The sequence below is a fragment of the Sphaerodactylus townsendi genome, linkage group LG07 (assembly GCF_021028975.2).
Source record: "Sphaerodactylus townsendi isolate TG3544 linkage group LG07, MPM_Stown_v2.3, whole genome shotgun sequence".
Taxonomy (NCBI): Eukaryota; Metazoa; Chordata; class Lepidosauria; order Squamata; family Sphaerodactylidae; genus Sphaerodactylus; species Sphaerodactylus townsendi.
In genome coordinates this window covers 85543252-85562293 of record NC_059431.1, presented here as the reverse complement: position 1 = coordinate 85562293, position 19042 = coordinate 85543252, and the positions used below count along the sequence as shown (strand labels likewise).

Here is a 19042-nt window from a genome sequence, read left to right as displayed (position 1 = left end):
TATACCATACTACCCTGATAGAACTCCACCGAGGGGACAAAGAGAAGGGAGACCGATTTAGATAGTAACCACCACAGCTGTGTTAACCATATGCCTGGTGGAACAGCTCCAGCTTACAGACCCTGTGGATCTGCATCATGTTCCAAGTCTCATCAGAAACAACGTTCCGCCAGGAAGGGACCTAGGCTGAGAAAGTCCTGGCTCTGGTCAAGGCCAGCTGGATATCTTTCAGGCCAGGGACCACCACTAAGTTATTATTCTCTGAAAACAGCCCCTCATCATGGGACATGTTGTGAGAGGCAGTCCTGCATGAAAAATGGCCCCAGACCATTTAGGGCTCTGAAGGTAGACACCAAAACCTTGAATATGATTCAGTACTCCACCCAAAGCCCATGCAGCTGGCAAAGCACCAGTTAAGTCCAGATCAAGCAGCATTCCCAGACTATGAATCTGCTCCTTAAGGAGTACAATCCCATTTAAGACAAACTGACTCCTCAGACCTCAACAGGCTTGGTTATTGACCAACAGCACCTCTATCTTCTTTGAACTTAGAATCAGTTTATTGGCACTCATTACTTCTCATAAGCATTCAGGACTTCATGGAGAAATATTGAGTTGCATGCTGCTACGGTATTTAAGGGGATGCAGAGAGCCACATTTGCAATTACCATAAGCCAAAAGAGCCACATGACTTCTGCATACCAGCCACACCCCAAACACAATACATACAGTAATATAAAAGATAACTACATAGAACCCTAGCTGCATCTACATAATTATTTTACTTCTATCCCTAGTTTAGGGGCCTGCAGCTCATCCTTCCTCCATCAGTGACCATTTCAAAGTGGAAACCACATGCCGCTCTGGGAAATGGACTTGTCCTTCTTCCTGAAACATGGTACAAGAGCTATACTGGGTAATGGTGCTCAAGAGAGCTATTAGATTGATGATCTGCTACTAATCTAGGGTGATCAGCTGACATTTCATCAGTGGAACCCAATGTCAAATGTTCTTCCAATAGTTGAGAATCTCTTTCCACATTTTGGAACATAATATCTTTGGAATTTGAGGAAGCAACTCCTATCACCTAGCACAAAAAAAAAGCAAAACCATTTGATTCTGGTTTACATTAATAGAGAATGAGAGAACTTTAACTTATCCAGGCAGCCTTGAATAGCAACTACTGTCTTTGGGAGACCTCATGAAGATTAGATATTGTGGTCTGAAAAAGGAATCTATTTGCTTCCAATGTGCTGTTTGTATAATTGTAAAATAAAATAAATATCACACAGATATGTACGTCTCCAGTCCGCTCCATGACAGAGAAAATTAAGCCTTACAGTACTGGAATCTTTCTGCACACAAGGACATGCTTCAGGTAAACCACAGTGTACATACATGATTGTAGAATGCTAGCAATATTATTCACTAAACTCCCATTTGCTTTATAAGATTTTGATTTAGTTCAGTCATGTTCCAGTGAGAAAGCCAGAAGTTTAAATACTGTAATAAAGTTCATTAAATAGCACAGCAATACTACACTTTATCCTATGCAGGGGTTGCGATCTGACTGAATTTACTTGCACTTAAGTTCTGTTGAAATCAGTGGGATAAATAAGATGCAGCTAGTTTTAAACCCCATTGACTTAAACCTGACTAACTTGAAGGATGGGGCCTGTGTCTACATATATAGCTCTACAAACTGGACAGGCACAAAACATTTCTATTTCCTTTTTGTCTTCTCCTGAAAATCTCCAGAAGACACAGTCCTGTATGGCACGAAAGCCAGTATTTTAACAGTAGTTGGACAAAATAGAAGTACAGTTTAGTGGGACCTTGACCTATTTTAACTAGTTTTAACTTCATCTTCTTTCTCCTCTATGGTGTTAGGGATAGTATTGTAGGTAGTATAGTTGGGGAAAACATTCAAGACAGAACTTAAGCAAAGTATGGCAACTGACAAAATCCAATGAAGATATTTTATTTATTTTCCAGCTTGTTCCATTGCCACAGTTTCCATTTAGCCCTAGCATTTGAGGCACAGTATATTATATTCCAATCTTGGGAATTGTTCACCTCCTAGCATCAACTACATTTGTCAGTGTTGCAAAGCTGGTTGCAGCAGAATTATTTTTAAAAAGCTGAATGGAAACAACTTTGACTTTTCTAAAACTATTTTACCACTTTTCTAAAACTATTTAATTCAAATGCCTCTGGGAAAGCATCCAGGGGAAGTGAGAACCATTATACGTATTCTGCACTTAATTTACATTTGAATCTATAGAATAGAAAGACAATTTACGGTATTGTCCCAGGCTAAGCAACAGTTTTCTTTTTCAGATTGTCATCCCACAGATACCAGCAATAGTGATGATGATGTTCTTTTAACAACCCAAAGGTCAGAAAAGTACAAAGAGCTGTGCCTAGTAAGTAATGTGAGTCATGGCTCTAAAATCTGTTTTCAGTGTCCTGAACTGGCACATGTTAATGCAGATTGCAGAATTATCTGAGTAACAGAGTAACATCTGGCTAGATAGCCAACTGTACCAGCTTCCTTTCTAAAAATTAACACTGACTGCACTATCCTGCATGAAGCATATGTTTGGGGGCAAAAGCACATAATCACTAAGGGCACTTAATAGCCATTTAAAATATTAATACATGCCAGCTCTTTATCAGTGATCACACCATTATGTGCACCTCTTTGTATGCTACTCAGACCACTGTTTCCCTTTTGGGGCATACACACAGCACTTAAAACAGTATACACTGGTACCTGCAAATAGGGAGAGAGAGAGAGCTGTCACTCAGAAATTTTAAGCAGTTACCACATGCATTCAGGACTGACTGATATAATTATTTTTAATTAGGTAGGAAAACAGGTAGATTTATTTATTAAAGGTATATTTTAGCACATCTTCATTCAGTAATACCAAGGGCAGTATTGCAGCCTTACAACAAGTATGAAACTGGGAGAATATAACAATAATGAATCTCCTGGTTAAGTAGGGATTTGACTCTTGGCTGACTGCATTTATAGGCAAACAAGAACTGCCTTGCTGGATCAGGCCACAATTCAGTATTGTTTCCAGCAGGAGTCAGAAAGTTACTGTGGATACTTACAAGCACGGCATAACTGTGATAAACCTTCATCCCCAGGAACTGAAATTTATGAGATATAGTTTCTCTGCACATAAAGGTTTGATTTTGCTATCATTGGTTCATAGCAACCAACTTAATGTTCCATGCCTTATCTAAAAGAAATAATAAAAAGGTACATGTCCAAGCTACCTTTTGACATGGAAGAATGTAGGATTTGGACCCACAGCCACAACCTAAACAAAAGGACACAGCTATATCACAGCCAAACTAGTAGTTACCCATTTTCATAAAGAATGAAGAGAAAATAGGAGTTTGGATTACTGCACCTTTTCTACTGACAGAAAAGGCATTTCAGGAAATGCAACTATTTTCAACCAGTAAAATAAACTGCATCCATCAATATTTCTTCTTCCTTATTAAATGTACAGGAATCCAGGCCCACAGCACTACAGGCCCCTGGGCAAAGCAGTTAGTGGGTCCCTACCGACATAACTACTCACAGGAATAAAAATATAAAAATATAAATCGTCAACACATTCATAACCTTGAATAACTACTACATACTTACCCTATGAGTGTTCCTCATGAATCTCAGATTCGATTTCTAATAACCAATGGCATATAACCAATACCATTGGAATTAACTGTCAAGAAAGTTGACATTAACATATATGCTTTTACGTTATGTAGTGCGTGAGATACATATACATACATGCACGTGTACATGCGTGAGATACATATACATACATGCACCATGATACTAGATGTGAATATTTGTTATCATAAAAATCAACATTAACATAATTCATTATCTTTACTAAAACACATGCTAAATATGCGTTTTCCAGTAGCAAATATTTGTGATTTAGTACAGTATGGTATTTAATTGTTGACAGCAAGTCACAACATACATAGATTAGCACGGGGCTTGATGGTTAGCTGCCCAGCACACCCATGTGTTAAAGTGGCCCCGCCTGGGCCTCCTTTGTTCATCCTGTCTCTCAGTATGTGAGCCCTAAACTCTATTTTAAAAAAGAATGACAACTGCATTTCTATAGGTGTTTTACAGTGACTCCTAATATTTTCCTGGGAGTAAGCCCAATAAATCTGAGCAGAATACTCAATATACCTGTTTAGGATTGCTCTTCCAGATTTGCAGCTCAAGGCTGCAGTCCATAGTATAAAGTGGAGCAAGGGAGATGTTCTGATAAGGTCTAAAACCAATGTTATGAGAGGTCATCTTATTCCAAACTCTGGCCTTTATGCTGTTAGCCCTTCATAACCCCCAAGCGAGTGTTTTGCCACAATCCTCGATACGATCACTTTTAAGCAGAAATACCACCCAACAGGGCTTCCAATGAAACAAACCAGCCGTCTTCTATTATAACTGTAATCCTAAACACCTTTCTTTTGGAGAAAGCGCAATTGAACAGAATGGGAGTGGCCTGCGAGTAAACACACAGAAGATCAGGCTGCAGGCGAGAATCTTGCTTTGCTTCCTTATCTGGGTCGTTGTCCTCCCCCACCCCCCCCAGAAGATGCGCACACGCCCAAGGTAGGGGGTCGGCGCAGGATATATAGGACCAGCCAGGTAAACACCCCTCATTCATGAACCATCATTCTAAAGAGGAGCAGCGCTCATTTTCCTTCCAGAAGTCTAAGGCAGTGGGACGAACCATTCCGGCTTCATAAGCGGGGGGAGGAAGAAATTTCTGCCACAGACTTTTTGCGGACCAAAACAGCTATCTTCGTGCGGTGGCCCCAACACACCTTCCTCGGCGTCAGCGACACTAGGACGCAAACGAGGGTTAGGTTGAAAACAGGTTCGTATAGCCGCTGACGCGAGAGCGCGCATCTTCCCTTTCCCCCTTTAGCGGGTCTCTTTGGTGCCCGCCTCGAACCGGTCGCGCGCGTGCTCTTCGGCGGCGCAAGGAGGCCGGCGCGCGAGCCGCTTTTAGCCTGCAGCGGCCGCTGTTTCGCTTTTGCTGAAGGCGGCGACGGGGTGGGGGGGAAGAGGCGGAGGGAGAGCGCGAGAAGCGGGCAGCAGCTGTGCTGTGGGGTTGGGGGGCTCGCGCGCCTGCGCGGGAGGGGGCAGGTAAGCGGGGTTCGGGGGTACGAAATCCCCAACGGTGGCGTTGATGTGGGAAGGGAGAGGGAGGACTGCCCTTGCGACAGAGAAACACTGAGCAGAAGATTTCTTCCCGCCAAAACGGGGGAGATGAAGGGTCGGAGGAGCGGGGAAGGAACTGTGCTGGCCTGACAGGGCTGAGAAAGGGGCGGTTTGGGCGGTATATGTGGAAAGGGGTCTCGGTACGGGGGGAGACGGGTAAGGAGATAAGAAGGGGGATCCGTGTGTGTTGCTCATGTATTTTGGTTCGGTTCCCTTACCTTGCCCCACCTCCACCCTCCTTTCTCCTCCGTTTCAGAGCTCGTCCTGAGAACAACGCTTGCAAGCTCCCAGTGGGTCCCCTGCAGCCCGCAACAACATGACCCGCGATTTCAAACCCGGAGACTTGATCTTCGCCAAGATGAAAGGCTATCCCCATTGGCCAGCCCGAGTAAGGCACTCTTTCCTTCCTTCCATCACCTGCTTTGCCGTCTGCTTTGCCCTGCTTACAGAAGCACACGTTTCCTCTGCACTTGGAGACCAGTCTTTCGCAGCATCCTCCTGAAATCTCTTTTCTTAACAGGAATAGCCTTCCCAAGTGGCGCAGGTGTTGCTTTCCTGCTTGCTTGCTGGAAGGGGGCGTTTTAGTGAAAGTGACTTCTGAATCACGTTGTGGATCCCATAGAGAGAGGCCTTTTTGATGTTTTAGAAGGATTGTGCTTTTATGCAAGCAAACTGGACCACCTCTCTCCAGTTCTTGCAATCATTGTTGCACAGTGCTTTTAATATTTAGTATATGGGGCTTCAAACTTTTGCTTTAAAAGGGAGACTTATCAAAATCAAGTAACTTGTTGATTACAAACCTGCAAGCACATAGTGTTTTAAATTTTGAGGCTAGAGAAATGTTGGAAATGTGATATATAACTTATTCTTTTAAATTTTATGAGGCCTAACAATGGTCAGCTGAGAAATTAGGACATTAGATGATTATATAAACTTTTATCCAGATGCACATAAAATCAATTTGTTATAAATAGCTACTCTTAACTAAAAAGGTAAAGTTTTCCCTTCAGTCCTATCCGACCCTGGAGTACCACAGCAAGCAGTGGTTTTATAGGCAAGCTGTTTTTGTGTGGTAGTTTGCCATTGCTTTCCCCGGCTATTCTTTACCCCCTAGCTATGTGCTAGGTATTCATTTACTGACCAAGGAATGGAAGGCTTAGTTGACCATGAGCCAGCTGCCAGGATATCTGACCCACAGCAGGCTCGAACTCCTGACCGCGTGAGTGGCAGTGCAAGCACTTAGCCACTATGCCACGCAGCTCAACTACTGGATTTTTTAAAATGAATGTATAATATAAAGCAAATTTGGATCAGGGCTCAGATATCATGATTCTATACACTCAACTTTTAATCATATTTTAATTTCTTGTGGATTACAGTATAAAACTAAAGGACACTCAAAATGAATGTTTTTCTCTGCTGGTTCTTCTTTGCTGATTCTTCTTGCATACCTAATCTTACCATACACATTTCATACACAGCAATATTTCATTGTGAAGTTTTTAAAAAATCTAAGGTCATCACATATCCTTTGAAATTTTTCAAACCTGCATCCTGAATTATAACTATTATTTGGCATGACCACAGAAATCACTGATCAACCACCAGTTGTCCTGGACTATGGCTCCTCCTGGAATCTCATAGGCCCCTTCGGCACAAGCAGAATAATCCACTTTCAGTGCACTTTGAAGCTGGATTTTATTGTGCAGGATTGCAAAATCCACTTTCAAAAAATTGTGAAAGTGGATTGCATGTGCATCATTCTGCATGTGCTGAAGAAGAAGAGTTGGATTTATATCCCCCTTTTTCTCCTGTAAGTAGACTCAAAAGGGGCTCACAGACTCCTTTCCCTTCCCCCTCACAACAAACACCCTGTGAGGTAGGTGGGGCTGAGAGAGCTCAGAAGAACTGTGACTAGCCCAAGGTCACCCAGCTGGCATGTGTTGGAGTGCACAGGCTAATTTGAATTCCCCAGATAAGCCTCCACAGCTCAAGTGGCAGAGTGGGGAATCAAACCTAGTTCCTCCGGATTAGAGTATACCTGCTTTTAACCACTACGTTACTACTGCTTCCTGGAAGGGGCCATAGTTCTTGCATGGTTTCCCTATTCAATAGAAAACATTAACATTAGTATTTTACCTTTATATCATGTTCTGGTACTACAAAATTTTCAGTTCTTAACACTTCATGTCCAGGTTCTTTCAAGATTATCTTGATTTTTAACTGAAGGTTCATCCAGTCAGTTTATAGCTAATTGAATCATGGTGCTGGTTACCAGAAACAAAGCAATTGTAAAATGTGGAACGAAATATCGCAATACTTCAATGTTACAACGTTAACTCAGCTTGGCAGTAATAACTAGGAAATAACTTGCAGTGTGAAGTACTGGGACTGATCCTGTAGAAGAGGTACTACTTCCTTTTAGCAGTCAATCAGTGATAACAGTGGCAGAATAACTAGGCAGTTATTCCCTCATTAATCCTTAATGGCTCTCTTTGGTGGTCAGGGTTCCAAATACTGTAAACGTGTTTTACAAGTCTTACTTTCTATTCTTAGACCTAGTTTGCTAACCAGTGTTTATTTGTTTCTCTAAGTGCTGTTGTATGATCTGGTAACATTACAGATTGGTATTGGGAGAGTGAAGCAGCTTCCTCTGCCCCCCAGCAACCTTTTGGTGCTATTAAGGAGACAATAATTTGTCAAATTGTTTAGTTTTTTAATTTGCTTTGGCCGATAGGGAACAACAGGTTTGGATTTTCTGCCTCTGGTGCCAAAGCATCTCAGGTTGACTATGCAAATTATGCAAATGAAGGTCTGTAGTATCTCGTACAAAGAGTAACAAGTACAGTTCCATAAAGAAAGAGATCCCACAGTTATCCACCTGTGTCATCCTCCACTGCCTGCAGTTTTCAATTCTGGTGGTTTACCATTTATATAGAGAGATGGTCAGCTTTGTTAGCCTGTAGCAGCAAAATAAATTGTGGAGTCTGCATTCACATATAATCTGCCTTGAGTCCCAGTGAGAAAAGCAGACTCTAAATAATGTTAATAAATGTACATCTGTTAGGACAATTAATTTATTTTAAAGTGTCAAAATAATAATCTAAATATGGCATCCAACCTGTTAAGCCTACTCACAGCAACAAGGCTTTTGAGGTGCAGGGGTCTTTTTAAATCAGCAGTTGAAAATATTACTGTATTAGAAAAATCTATGTTCCAAGTTCCTTAAATTCCTATCTATTTCTTTAGTCAGTCTCCTCTCCCCCACCCCGTTATTATAGAGGTACTTGGAGAAATGTATGTCTGTACAATGGAAGGTGCTATCGATTTACTTTGTTAATATGGAGGCTTCAAAGAACCTGAAGCAGCAATTGTTATAACAATACTTGATTGCTATTTTTAAAAAACTCTGCCCCAGTGTTTGGAAACTCCCATTGTGGGGACAAGGAAAATGGGTGCTGTGGGTGGGACTGGGAAATAACAAGTTATGGATAATTTTATATAGCTTTAATCTATAAACTATCAGAATCTGTGTAGATATCCTTGTCTAGAACTATTTATATGTACTTGTATAAGCATTAAGACCTCAATCCTATCCTTTATTTCTTAAAGCTTTCAGCCTCTGCACACTTGTTCAGAGTAAACTATCTTAGACTCAAGCTCATTTAGTCTTTTTTCCAAATGCTGTTTCTGTATAACTCATATTGTGCCAAGTATATTGAGGGATTCCGGTTCCGGCAGGCGTGAGGGAAGCATGCCTTTAACTTCTCCGCAAGTCTTTTATCAAATATTTATTAACTTTTAATCATATTGAAACAGAATGTACCACATCAGATCTCTCTACCTCCATAGTACTTGTCTTAAAGTATTTTGTTTAGCCTGCCCATCTTTTAAGTGCTTTGCTTTATTTCAGATTTTTTTCCCTGTTCTTAGGTTGATGAAGTTCCTGATGGAGCAGTTAAGCCACCTACCAATAAAATGCCTATATTCTTTTTTGGCACTCATGAAACGTAAGTCATAGGAATTCACAGCTGTATTGGCTATAAAATTATAGATTGTGCTAAAAGACTTTGCCAGCTGAGATCTTCATTTTAAACTGTATTAGAGGGTTTTAACTGTACTAGAGGGTGAGTGTTGGACTAGTATCTGGGAGATCCAGGTTCGAATCCCTGTTCATTCTGTGGAAACTCGCTGGGTGACCTTAGGCCAGTCCCACTGCCAGCCTATCTCACAGAGCTGTTGTGAGGATTAAATGAAAGGAAGAAGAATGATATAAGCCACTTTGGGTCTCCATGGGGGAAAAAGGCAGGAAATAAAATTAAATAGATAGATTGACCTGATCTCTTTTCAGACGTTCAGACTGGCCCTTTCCGCACGGGCGTTGTATGGCGCCCTGGGATGGCAAAAACGCGCCGCCCGACCGGCGCCAAGCCGGCGTTTCCAGAGTGCGCTTGGAAGCACACTTTCCTGGAAACACCGGCTGGGAGCCGCTGCCATGCGAACGGCAGCGGCTTCCAGGCGCTTCCCCCACCCCCACCCCACCCCACTCCCTCCCTTCACTTACCTTGTCCCCGGCTCTTTGGCGTGTCGCCAAGGCCTGGGGACACGCCCCCCTGCCCTGCGATGCTGCAGCAGGCGCGCAGGGCAGGGGAGGTGTGTCCCCAGGCCCCGGTGACGTGCCGGAGGGCCGGAGACCAGGTAAGTCCACCGGACCAGGTAAGTCCCGGTTCTTTCTGGGACCGTCCATGCGGAAGCGGCCAGACTCTTTTTTCCTAGGTGCAGAACCCAGTTTGTTATCCTGTATTGCAAATGTGGTGGTAAAATTACAGTGGTGTAGTGGTTAAGAGCAGCGGACTCTGGGTGATCTTGGGTTATTGGGAGAGGAAGGGAAAGGAGCTTATAAGTCACTTTGAGATTTCTTACATAAGAGAAAGGCAGGGGTATAAACCCAAACTCTTCTAAAGTCTCACTAAGAAAACAATTCATGCCTCAGATGGTCAATGGGAGGAAGTAAAAATGCATGGTAATCAGAAGTAGCATGATTGATTCCACAGCTGGGGTAACATCTTGACGCTTATCACAATGGGAGGGACCTGCCATGATTTGCCCTAAGTGATGGCTGCTGAAGTTTAAAAGTTAGGTGCATTAAAACAGCTGGTCTAGAAGAAGGGTGCAAGACAAGCAAATTGTTCTGCCCCTCATGCTGGTTCTCTGTCTTGAGAAACTATCCAGCCCAGCCTTCTCCCTCCATGCTTCTGTTAAGCAAAAGGAGCCATAAAATACATGGGTGAGAGGAAAGAAAGAGCATGGATAGGGTAGTAGGAAAGGGCCACTAAGTAACTTGATACATATGTGGCAGAATTGCAAGTGCTGGGATGTGGTAGTCAATGTGTTTCACTGCAGTGCTTTCCTCTATAGTTACTCTTTTATTCATTCTGCTTGTACCTCTGGGTTTTCTCAAAGCTGTTTTGTTTCTGTAAATAGAAAACACAAACAGGACCAGCAAGACTTGGGGGCGGGGATTTTATCTTCCTCTCCCCTGTTGCATCTTCTTTCCCTTTCCTGGTACTTCTCATAGCCTTTTCACTTTTCCTTCTTAATTCTCTGCAGCCCATCTGCCAGACATCCTACCTTAATCAGCACTCCTGTCCTCAGGTTTTTCCCCCCTCCACCCCAGCTATCCCTTGGGAAATCTATGGCCAACTTGTGAGGTGCCAGTTCCTGCAGTGGGTCTAGTTGTGGGAAACCTGCAAGGACTTGAGTGGTAACACAACCCTTTCTCTTGTATTCACCTTCCCATATTGTCTCCCCAAAGCCAAAACATCTCCAGAAAGGGCATAATCTCCCCCTGCTTTTGATGATAAAATCAAAGTTTGAACACTGGCGATACTGTTCTGGCTGCCTAACAATGGTCACTGAGGGCAAGTGTTTCTCGAAGTTGCAGGTGTTCATTTTATCAATTAAGGAGGATTTAGCCCCCCTCTCTCTCTCTTTTTGAGTTTTTTGGGGGAAGTTAGCTCTTGTCTCGAGTTTGTAAAAAGATCTCTTCTGTTTGTAGAAAGATTGGTCTCTGGATTTAAGTATCCACAGATGAGGACCATAGTGAGAATTAGATATAAATTCAAAAAACTGTTGCATTGAGTTGTTGCAGCAAGAATAGGAGTAGAACATTAAAGAAGAAAGTCAGAATTTGTAATCCAGAATTGAAGCCTGTCTTCATAGTAGTTTTTTTACTCCTGTCCTCCTTCAGTTTCTTTGTTGTACCTTGTTCTGGTCTATGATTTTTTAAAGATAACTGCTTGTTTTTCAAATGGTGGTGCAACATGGACAACTGTTAGTGGTAATGCGATCTAGCTACCTAATTATGAATTGACTGGCTTTGCATGAATGACTAACCTACTGAAAACCTAAAAAAAACTACCAAAAAACCCCTCAAAACAAAAAAAACCCTATTTAAAGACAAGGTCATAGTATCTGTCTGTTTGGGGGACTCCCTGGAACACAGGAAACTGCTACTTGTAAAAAAGTTAAAATTTTGAAAATATTGGGAAACTTAACTTTTAAAAAGTCTGAAAAATACCAGATGAGGGCTGGAAAAGATGAAAAATGAGTAGGCATGAGCGAGTTGAGTTGAAAAAAGAGGATATTCTCGTTCTCCCACCCCCAGTAATTCCTTGTAGTTATCTTGCTTGTTAGCCATTTGTTTGCACTTACTTTCTCAATAATTCCCACCATTGGATTTTTTTCACTGCCACAGCATTGTTGGAAAACAAAAATCTGCTCCATCTTTTTAAAAACAGAAATATAGTTTCACAGTTTTATAAATGAAAGGGAACTTTTGACTACAGTTCCAAATTCTAAAAGAATAAAATTTAAAACAGACCTTCTCCAGATCAGCAGCCGTGATAAGAAAGGCTGATTCCGCATGGGCCAAAAACAGCGGTGTGAAAACAGTATAAACCCTTTTACACTATTTAAAACCCTTTTACACCATTTTCACTGTTTTCACACTGCTGTTTTTGGCCCATGCGGAATCAGCCAAACATTTTAGTACATTGAACTCAGTGTGGATACATTTACAGTGGTTCTCAACATTTCCTAATGCCGCGATCCTTTAATACAGTTCCTCATGTTGTGGTGACTGCCAACCCTCACATTTATCCATTTTACAGATGGAGAACACTGATGCAGAGAGTCTTAGGCGACCCCTGTGAAAGGGCCGTTCGACCCCCAAAGGGATCGCGACCCCCAGGTTGATAACCACTGGGATAAAGTGTCCAAATGTTTTACTTTCTTTGCAGAGCATTTTTGGGACCAAAAGACATATTCCCCTATGCTGAAAACAAAGAGAAGTATGGGAAACCAAACAAACGAAAAGGCTTTAATGAAGGACTGTGGGAAATTGACAATAACCCCAAAGTTAAGTTTTCCAGTCAGCAGGTAAGTGAAGCCCTGGCAACTTGATCCAATACTTCCACTGTCTCTTTCAGCCCCACGCAGGGGGAGAGATTGAAACAGCCAATGGAAGCAGCACAAGCGTTCACCGCAGAAATACCCTCTCTGGGGCATTTACAGTGGCAGGAGGGCGATCCTGCTACTATGTGGGCACCACTGCCCTCTCCTGGCACTAGACACTGCACCAGTATCACAGGGCCATCGCCAGTGTAGCAGGGACATGGCTGGGGGAGGAGCTAACATTAGTTAACTTCCTCCCATCCAGTTGGTACATAAATCTGGCGGCTGGGACTTAGCTGGTGGTGTAAGGCGGGTGTGGAGCAATGGGGCTTGTCGGCGGTGCCATCAGGAAGCCCCTTTGGGAGCAGCAGCAGCATAGCTTGCCACCCATCCTATGGATGGGCTGCCTGGCATTCAAGCTTTCTTGAGGGGCTCTATACCAGCATATTGATATGGTTAACACTAGGTCATAAACTCTCAGAAACCTCCTGCAGTTTAGCGCGTTATGTTTCTGCATATAACTAGATGAATGTTATGTTACCTGTTGCTTTTAACTTTCCAATCCTGATGTAACCCAGCAGGTATTGGTCTTTTTAGAGGGGTGGGAGGAGGGAATCTGTATTCCACCATCAGCCAATGCAAGTGGTGGAGGTAGGAAGGACAAGTGCTTGTATACTGCTAATTCTCACCAACTTTTCCCTATGTTTCTTGTGGCTCTTTTTATCCTCTGGCAGCATGAAGGGTTTTTTTGACAAATTTATGGACAACCATTCATTGAAAGCTTAGAATGGGTTTGGAGAAGGGGGGTTGCCTATTTGCTAAGGGAAGAAAAGACCCTGACAGAATAAAAAGGGAGCACACCCAATGTGGAATGGGTGAGTGGCATTGGTTGGGGACATCATCTTGCCAAGAGTACTGAATAAGACAGAAAGTGAGCTAAGTTCTGGAAGCATTCAATAGCCAGTGAAATTTCCCATCTGGAAGAGAAAAGAACAGCTTTTCACCATGTTTGATTATAGTTCGCGTTGTTGTCTTGATGGCCTGAAAGCAGACCATGCTTACATATTTTACGGCATATTTGCCTGTCCTAGGGAAACTTGCATTGCAGATTTTTACCTAGCTGCCTTATTATGTCACTGCCTGGAGTATCACTCCAGATCTAGCCTTGAAAAGAAAATCTGTTTACCCTGGCAGTCAGTTGGCATGCTGGCAGTTCTGCAATCCAAGACAATCTGTAATAGCTCAGCCAGCACTGTTTGAAAGTCACTGAAACAGCAAAGTCAATGTCGGCAGTAATAGAAGACCAATTGGGGCACTTTATTCTGTCCTCCTAAGATCTGTCAAGGTTGAAAAACTGTTGTACACTTTCTAGCTAATCTGCAGAGAAAATGTTACATTAGGCCAGGAACACTGCCCCAGTGTGAGTAACCTGGGCCTTGGTTCTTGATTCAAGACCTCCACCACTTCCAGACTTTGCCCTTCTCTATTCTGGTGATTTTGCTGAATGTGTGGTCTAATAACGTTCAATGCACTGTTAAAATTTTCAGTGGAAATGTTTTCATTGGGCATTTATTAAACACAAACTCTGTAATTGTTCTTAACCTTGAGATTATAAAATACATTTCCTGACTACAAAAGAATTTATCAGTTAAATTACTGTTGTTCTAATTGATTAGGGTTTTTTTGGGTATTGAATCTGTCAAAATTCATTTGGAATTTCCTTACCTTGAAATTGATTACAATTTTAACATAATTATTTATTTTTAATTTATTTACATGCTGGTAACTATCCATAGCCCCATCCTGCTATTGATGCTACAGTTAGTAAAGAGACAGCTCAAGAAAGCAATCCAGATGATACAGAGGAAAATGAAAAGATGGGTCCTAAACGAAGAAAGTCTACATCTCTGAAAGTAAGTGATTATGAATACATGGTATAAAAGGGCATGTTTGTGATAGGGTTCTGTGCTGCACTTTAAAATTCCTACATCTCTTCCCCCTTAATATGAAACGAAAACAACTTGAATTCTGGTATATGGGTTGGTCACCATCAGGTCCTTTGTAGTTATGAGTGACCTTTGTCTACAATTCAGCTTTATTTTAATACAGTAGTGAGAAGTGAATAGCTTGCCTTGGATTGTCAGTGTTTAGCCTATGAGTTCTTACCATATATCAGAAACTAATCTTCTGTATATTTTGTAGCACTGTAATATGTTCAGAATGTTGAAGATGTTAACTTCTCCAAGTGATGTGGGTGGTTCTGCCAGTCTGCCCTATTCCTTTCTTGTTGTATGCTTTTAAAATTTGTTTTGTTCTGGATATTTCTATGCTGCCACTTCAGTGCAAATTACAACTGAAACCATCTAACGATATAAAACAAGCCATTGAACATATACAGAATAAAAACCATCTGTAGAACAGAAGCAGATCTTTCAAAAAAACTAAGATAAAGCCTGGGTAAAATAGAAAGTAAAGTGGATGCCAGGTGAACTGAAGGGGGGCAGCATTCCAGAGGCAAACTTGCCACCACAGAAAATTCTCTTTCTCTAGTAGCCACCTACCTCACCTCTAAAAGCAGAGTTGCAGGGAGAAGGGTTTGAGAGGCAGATCTTAACTAGCAGATTGGATTGTATAGGTAGAGTTGGTCTTTTTAAACACTGCAGGAGTTGAGAGGAAAGAAGAATTAAAAGTGTGGAATGCAGTACAGACTAACAGTTTTAAAATGACCATTCTCTGGTTATTGGTTATGTATATGTGTCTGAATATTTCCTTCATGCTGAACTAGGCCTACACCCATTGGTCACCTAGTTAGACCTTGTATAGATGTACGTAGAACACAGTGATATTGATTTTTCGTTAGGAATCTACTAAACAGGATATTATACCTGCTGAGGTTGAAATGGAAGAAAAAGAGATGGATGTTCCAAAAGAAGAAGATCCTTCAGAAAAACCAAACAGTGAAGTAAGTGGATTGGAATAACATAAATTTGTTCTTCTGTATTATTTGTGACTTGCACTTAACATTGAAGCTGGGAATTTTAAGCTCTTATCACCACCACCACCACCCCTCTTAATCATCTACTCATTTTCATACGAATCCCTTCCACACGTGTGTGTTGCCATTCTAGTCTGAAATGACACTGTTTATGTTCCTGCATGCACTTTGAGTACCAGATTTGATTACAGTTTGTTAACATGACAGAGTACATTTTATCTTGAATTAACAACAGTCACAACAACTCTCAGGTATTTTCAGGAGTTTTACATAAAATGTGGAAGACATGACCACAGATTCATGTGATACCACAGTCTGCCCCATCTGTAAAACCAGAAAAAAATTGAATCCAGTGACAACCTTTTAAGACCAACAAAGTTTTATTCTTCGTATAAGCTTTTGTGTGCATGCACACATCATCTGGTTATCTGCATTGCTCTTGTGGCTGTGCTGTGGCCAGGATCCTGCATATAAGTATAAACTACACTAACTGAGATGGTGTTAACGGGCAGCCAGTCTGGCATTGGCCTCCTCTGAGCCACTTCAGCCCAGGCTTTGTGTCCCCACCCTTCCAGGGATTAGGTCCCAAGGGATCTATGGGCCCGGATTTGAGACTTGTGCAGTGGAGGCATGGTAGCTATTTTAGGGGCCAATGGAGAGGTTTCATTTGTAGATTCCCACAGTGTGCCCTATAGCACATGGACTAATGGTGCCTGTGCCACATCGAGCCTTTCCTGGTCCCAGTGGTCCCAGTCAGCTGGTGTCCTGGGTTTCTCATGCTCTTTGCCTGAGTCCAGACCTCTGGGCTGGTTGGAGGAGTCATGACACTCAGGAGAAAGATAGGCATATACATATCTTAAATAATATAATACATTTAAATGATAAATGATGTAATAAATAAATGATGTAAGCTTTCATAAGTGATGGTGGTGGTACCTGCCCATTTTCCCACCCTCCCACTTCAGCCCCTTCCCTAAAATTTTCTTCTGGGTGACCAAACCCATAAGTGCATCATGAATGCAAAAGTGGAGATTTTTAGTATGAGTTGGGAAACATGCAAATATTGTTGCCTTTTAAGAAAGTACAACTGCTCTTGAGTCTCGGAAATGTCTTTTGGATTCAGGCCGCTATGATTATTCACCTTCCTTTCCCCTGTATACCCCATTGTATTTCAAGGTTAGACGGTGTTCATAAAAATGCTGCTACTTTTCCTGTTTCTAGGAGATAGAGAAGACAAGTGATGTACCTGTTCCAAAAGTTGCTAGAAGGGGGAGAAAAAGAAAGGTAATACTTCCATCTTGATACAGCATTTTAAAATTTATATTGTTTAAAAATACAGCTTGCCTTCATGTCTTTCACTGAAGAATTTATTATGAAAACTTCATTACATTAAATTAGATTTCTAATGTCCATGGTGGCCATATTTAAGATAGTTGGGCTCTCTTTTCTGTAGTATTTTTAATTGATATTTTGCCCTTGAAGCACAGAATTTTTTTATCCTCTTAACAACTCAGAGAGTTTGAGGGTGACTGACTGAGCATATCGACTAGGGGGAATTGCCACCCTTGTCTTCTCAATCCAGTTCAATAAGTGAACTCAACACAACTGGCTTTGTGAAAATGTATTTGGTGAACGTTCCTGTGAACAGTGAGAGCTCTGAATTTCACTGATATTTATCTTGAGAAGCAAGCCCAACTAAACTGGACTGTTATGCCATCTTTCCATGTAACGTATCTTGGGAAGATCAGAATGACTCCAAGACATAAATATAGCTCTCCTTTATAAAATATAGGCTTTTAGTAACATTTGGATCATTAGTATTATTATTTATATAATGAAATTCCTTTCATGCAGATCGAAAAACAAGCAGAAGCTGAAGAAGAGGCGGCAGTGGCAGCGGCGGCAGCAGTAGTAGTAACAGCAGCAGTGGCTGTGACTGCGGCTCCCAAAGCAAGTCCCAAAAGAGGAAGACCAGCTGGTATGTTATAGAAACGGCCATTACCTGTTAACTTTTAATGTGTTCCCTAATGCATACAGTCAACTGAATCAAGTGATGAAGTTTTCCCCCAGACTTCTTCCGTTGAAACATTCAGCCTAGAAGTTAGATAACTTTAAAAATTAAATAACTTTAAATAATTTTTAAGAACTTAAAGGATCGTTTATATATTTAAAACATTTTTATGCCACCTTTTTACCGAGTGCACGGCAGCAATCATTCAAAACATTAAAACCTATTCAAAACTGTTTATATCAAAAGAAAAGAGTTCCAACAAAATACAAACACATAAACAGGAAGGAGGAGACAGTGCCAACCGACACGGAAAATTCTTGACCTACTGACGGGAGACTGGGGATCAAACACATGTCCCTGCGGAGGGAATGCCACAATTTTGGTACCACAACTGGAAAGGCCTATTCTGTGGTTGCTCCCTGCCTAACCTCAGATTGATGGAGGCACCCAAAGCATTGGCTACACATACTTATTTGGCAGGGGAGACACCATGATCACATTGGCTACAAAAATGATTGTAATGGGCAGGTCAATTCATATGGGAGTAGGCACAGTCCTGGAAGTCCTTATTGTGGCGCAAGCTTTTGTGATGTAGATACATTGATAAAGTGAGGTGTACGCCACAAAAGCTTATTCCACAAAAAGGTTAGTCAGCTGTATAAACCCCACCCCAAAAAACATTGTGCACTTGAAAAATATCATGGCTGCTCTGCAGTTTAGGTACAAGTACTTTACATACAAGCCTTTACATATTAGATATTATTGAGCCTTGGCCCTCCTTGAAAATATTTCCAGCTCTCCTTTTGTATGTATATCAACTGTTTTTCTTCAAACATGACATTCTGGGTTTGACACTGCAGTACTCCAATGCAAACATTTAAAAGTGTTATGTAGATCAGAGGTCCCTGACTTTTCTAAGCCTCTGGGCAGCTTTGAAATATTGAGAGGTTGTAAAGGAGCCAACAGTAATTCTTCCTCACTTTTACAAAAGAATCACAGCAGGAATAAAAAGAAATGAAAGAGGAATATGAGAGGGCAAGGGATAGGGAAAGGAAGCCTGAAAGGGGAATATAATCATGAGCCTGGGTGCTTAGCGCTCCTCCTGGTCTTCTGGTCTTCTAGTGGCTGCGGCTGAAGTTGCTAATGTAGAAAACACTTTCAATTGCATGAGAGTATCCAGTAACAATCCCTTCCTTATACTGAGCTTTGCCGCTCTCTATAAAGCTCAACAGGTTCCAGAGTAAGTACTGGAAGAAGCCATGGCATCCATAGGTTCTACATTAGAGAGCCCCGCAATTAAAGGGAAGAT

At 41.7% G+C, this 19042-nt stretch overlaps 2 protein-coding genes across 7 annotated transcripts in view; one reads left to right on the top strand and one right to left on the bottom strand.

Annotated features, from left to right (window-relative positions):
- CCDC171 (coiled-coil domain containing 171) overlaps positions 1–5592 on the bottom strand; it is a 181493-nt gene extending 175901 nt beyond the window's left edge. Inside the window, exon 1 of one of the 2 annotated variants that reach the window (XM_048502903.1) lies at positions 5491–5592. The gene's annotated coding sequence lies outside the window, so the exon portion shown is untranslated. Of the gene's footprint in view, positions 1–4231; positions 4706–5490 lie in introns of those variants that run through there. The other variant, XM_048502902.1, reaches the window with a different exon arrangement.
- Positions 4792–19042, top strand: part of PSIP1 (PC4 and SFRS1 interacting protein 1) — a 31462-nt gene continuing 17211 nt past the window's right edge. Inside the window, exons 1-8 of one of the 5 annotated variants that reach the window (XM_048502906.1) lie at positions 4792–4925; positions 5529–5660; positions 9206–9282; positions 12574–12712; positions 14524–14640; positions 15588–15689; positions 16944–17006; positions 17577–17700. In XM_048502906.1, the coding sequence (XP_048358863.1) occupies positions 5589–5660; positions 9206–9282; positions 12574–12712; positions 14524–14640; positions 15588–15689; positions 16944–17006; positions 17577–17700 (694 nt within the window). In that variant the 5' untranslated portion in view covers positions 4792–4925; positions 5529–5588. Of the gene's footprint in view, positions 4926–5091; positions 5198–5528; positions 5661–9205; positions 9283–12573; positions 12713–14523; positions 14641–15587; positions 15690–16943; positions 17007–17576; positions 17701–19042 lie in introns of those variants that run through there. The other 4 variants (XM_048502907.1, XM_048502908.1, XM_048502909.1 and 1 more) reach the window with 4 other exon arrangements.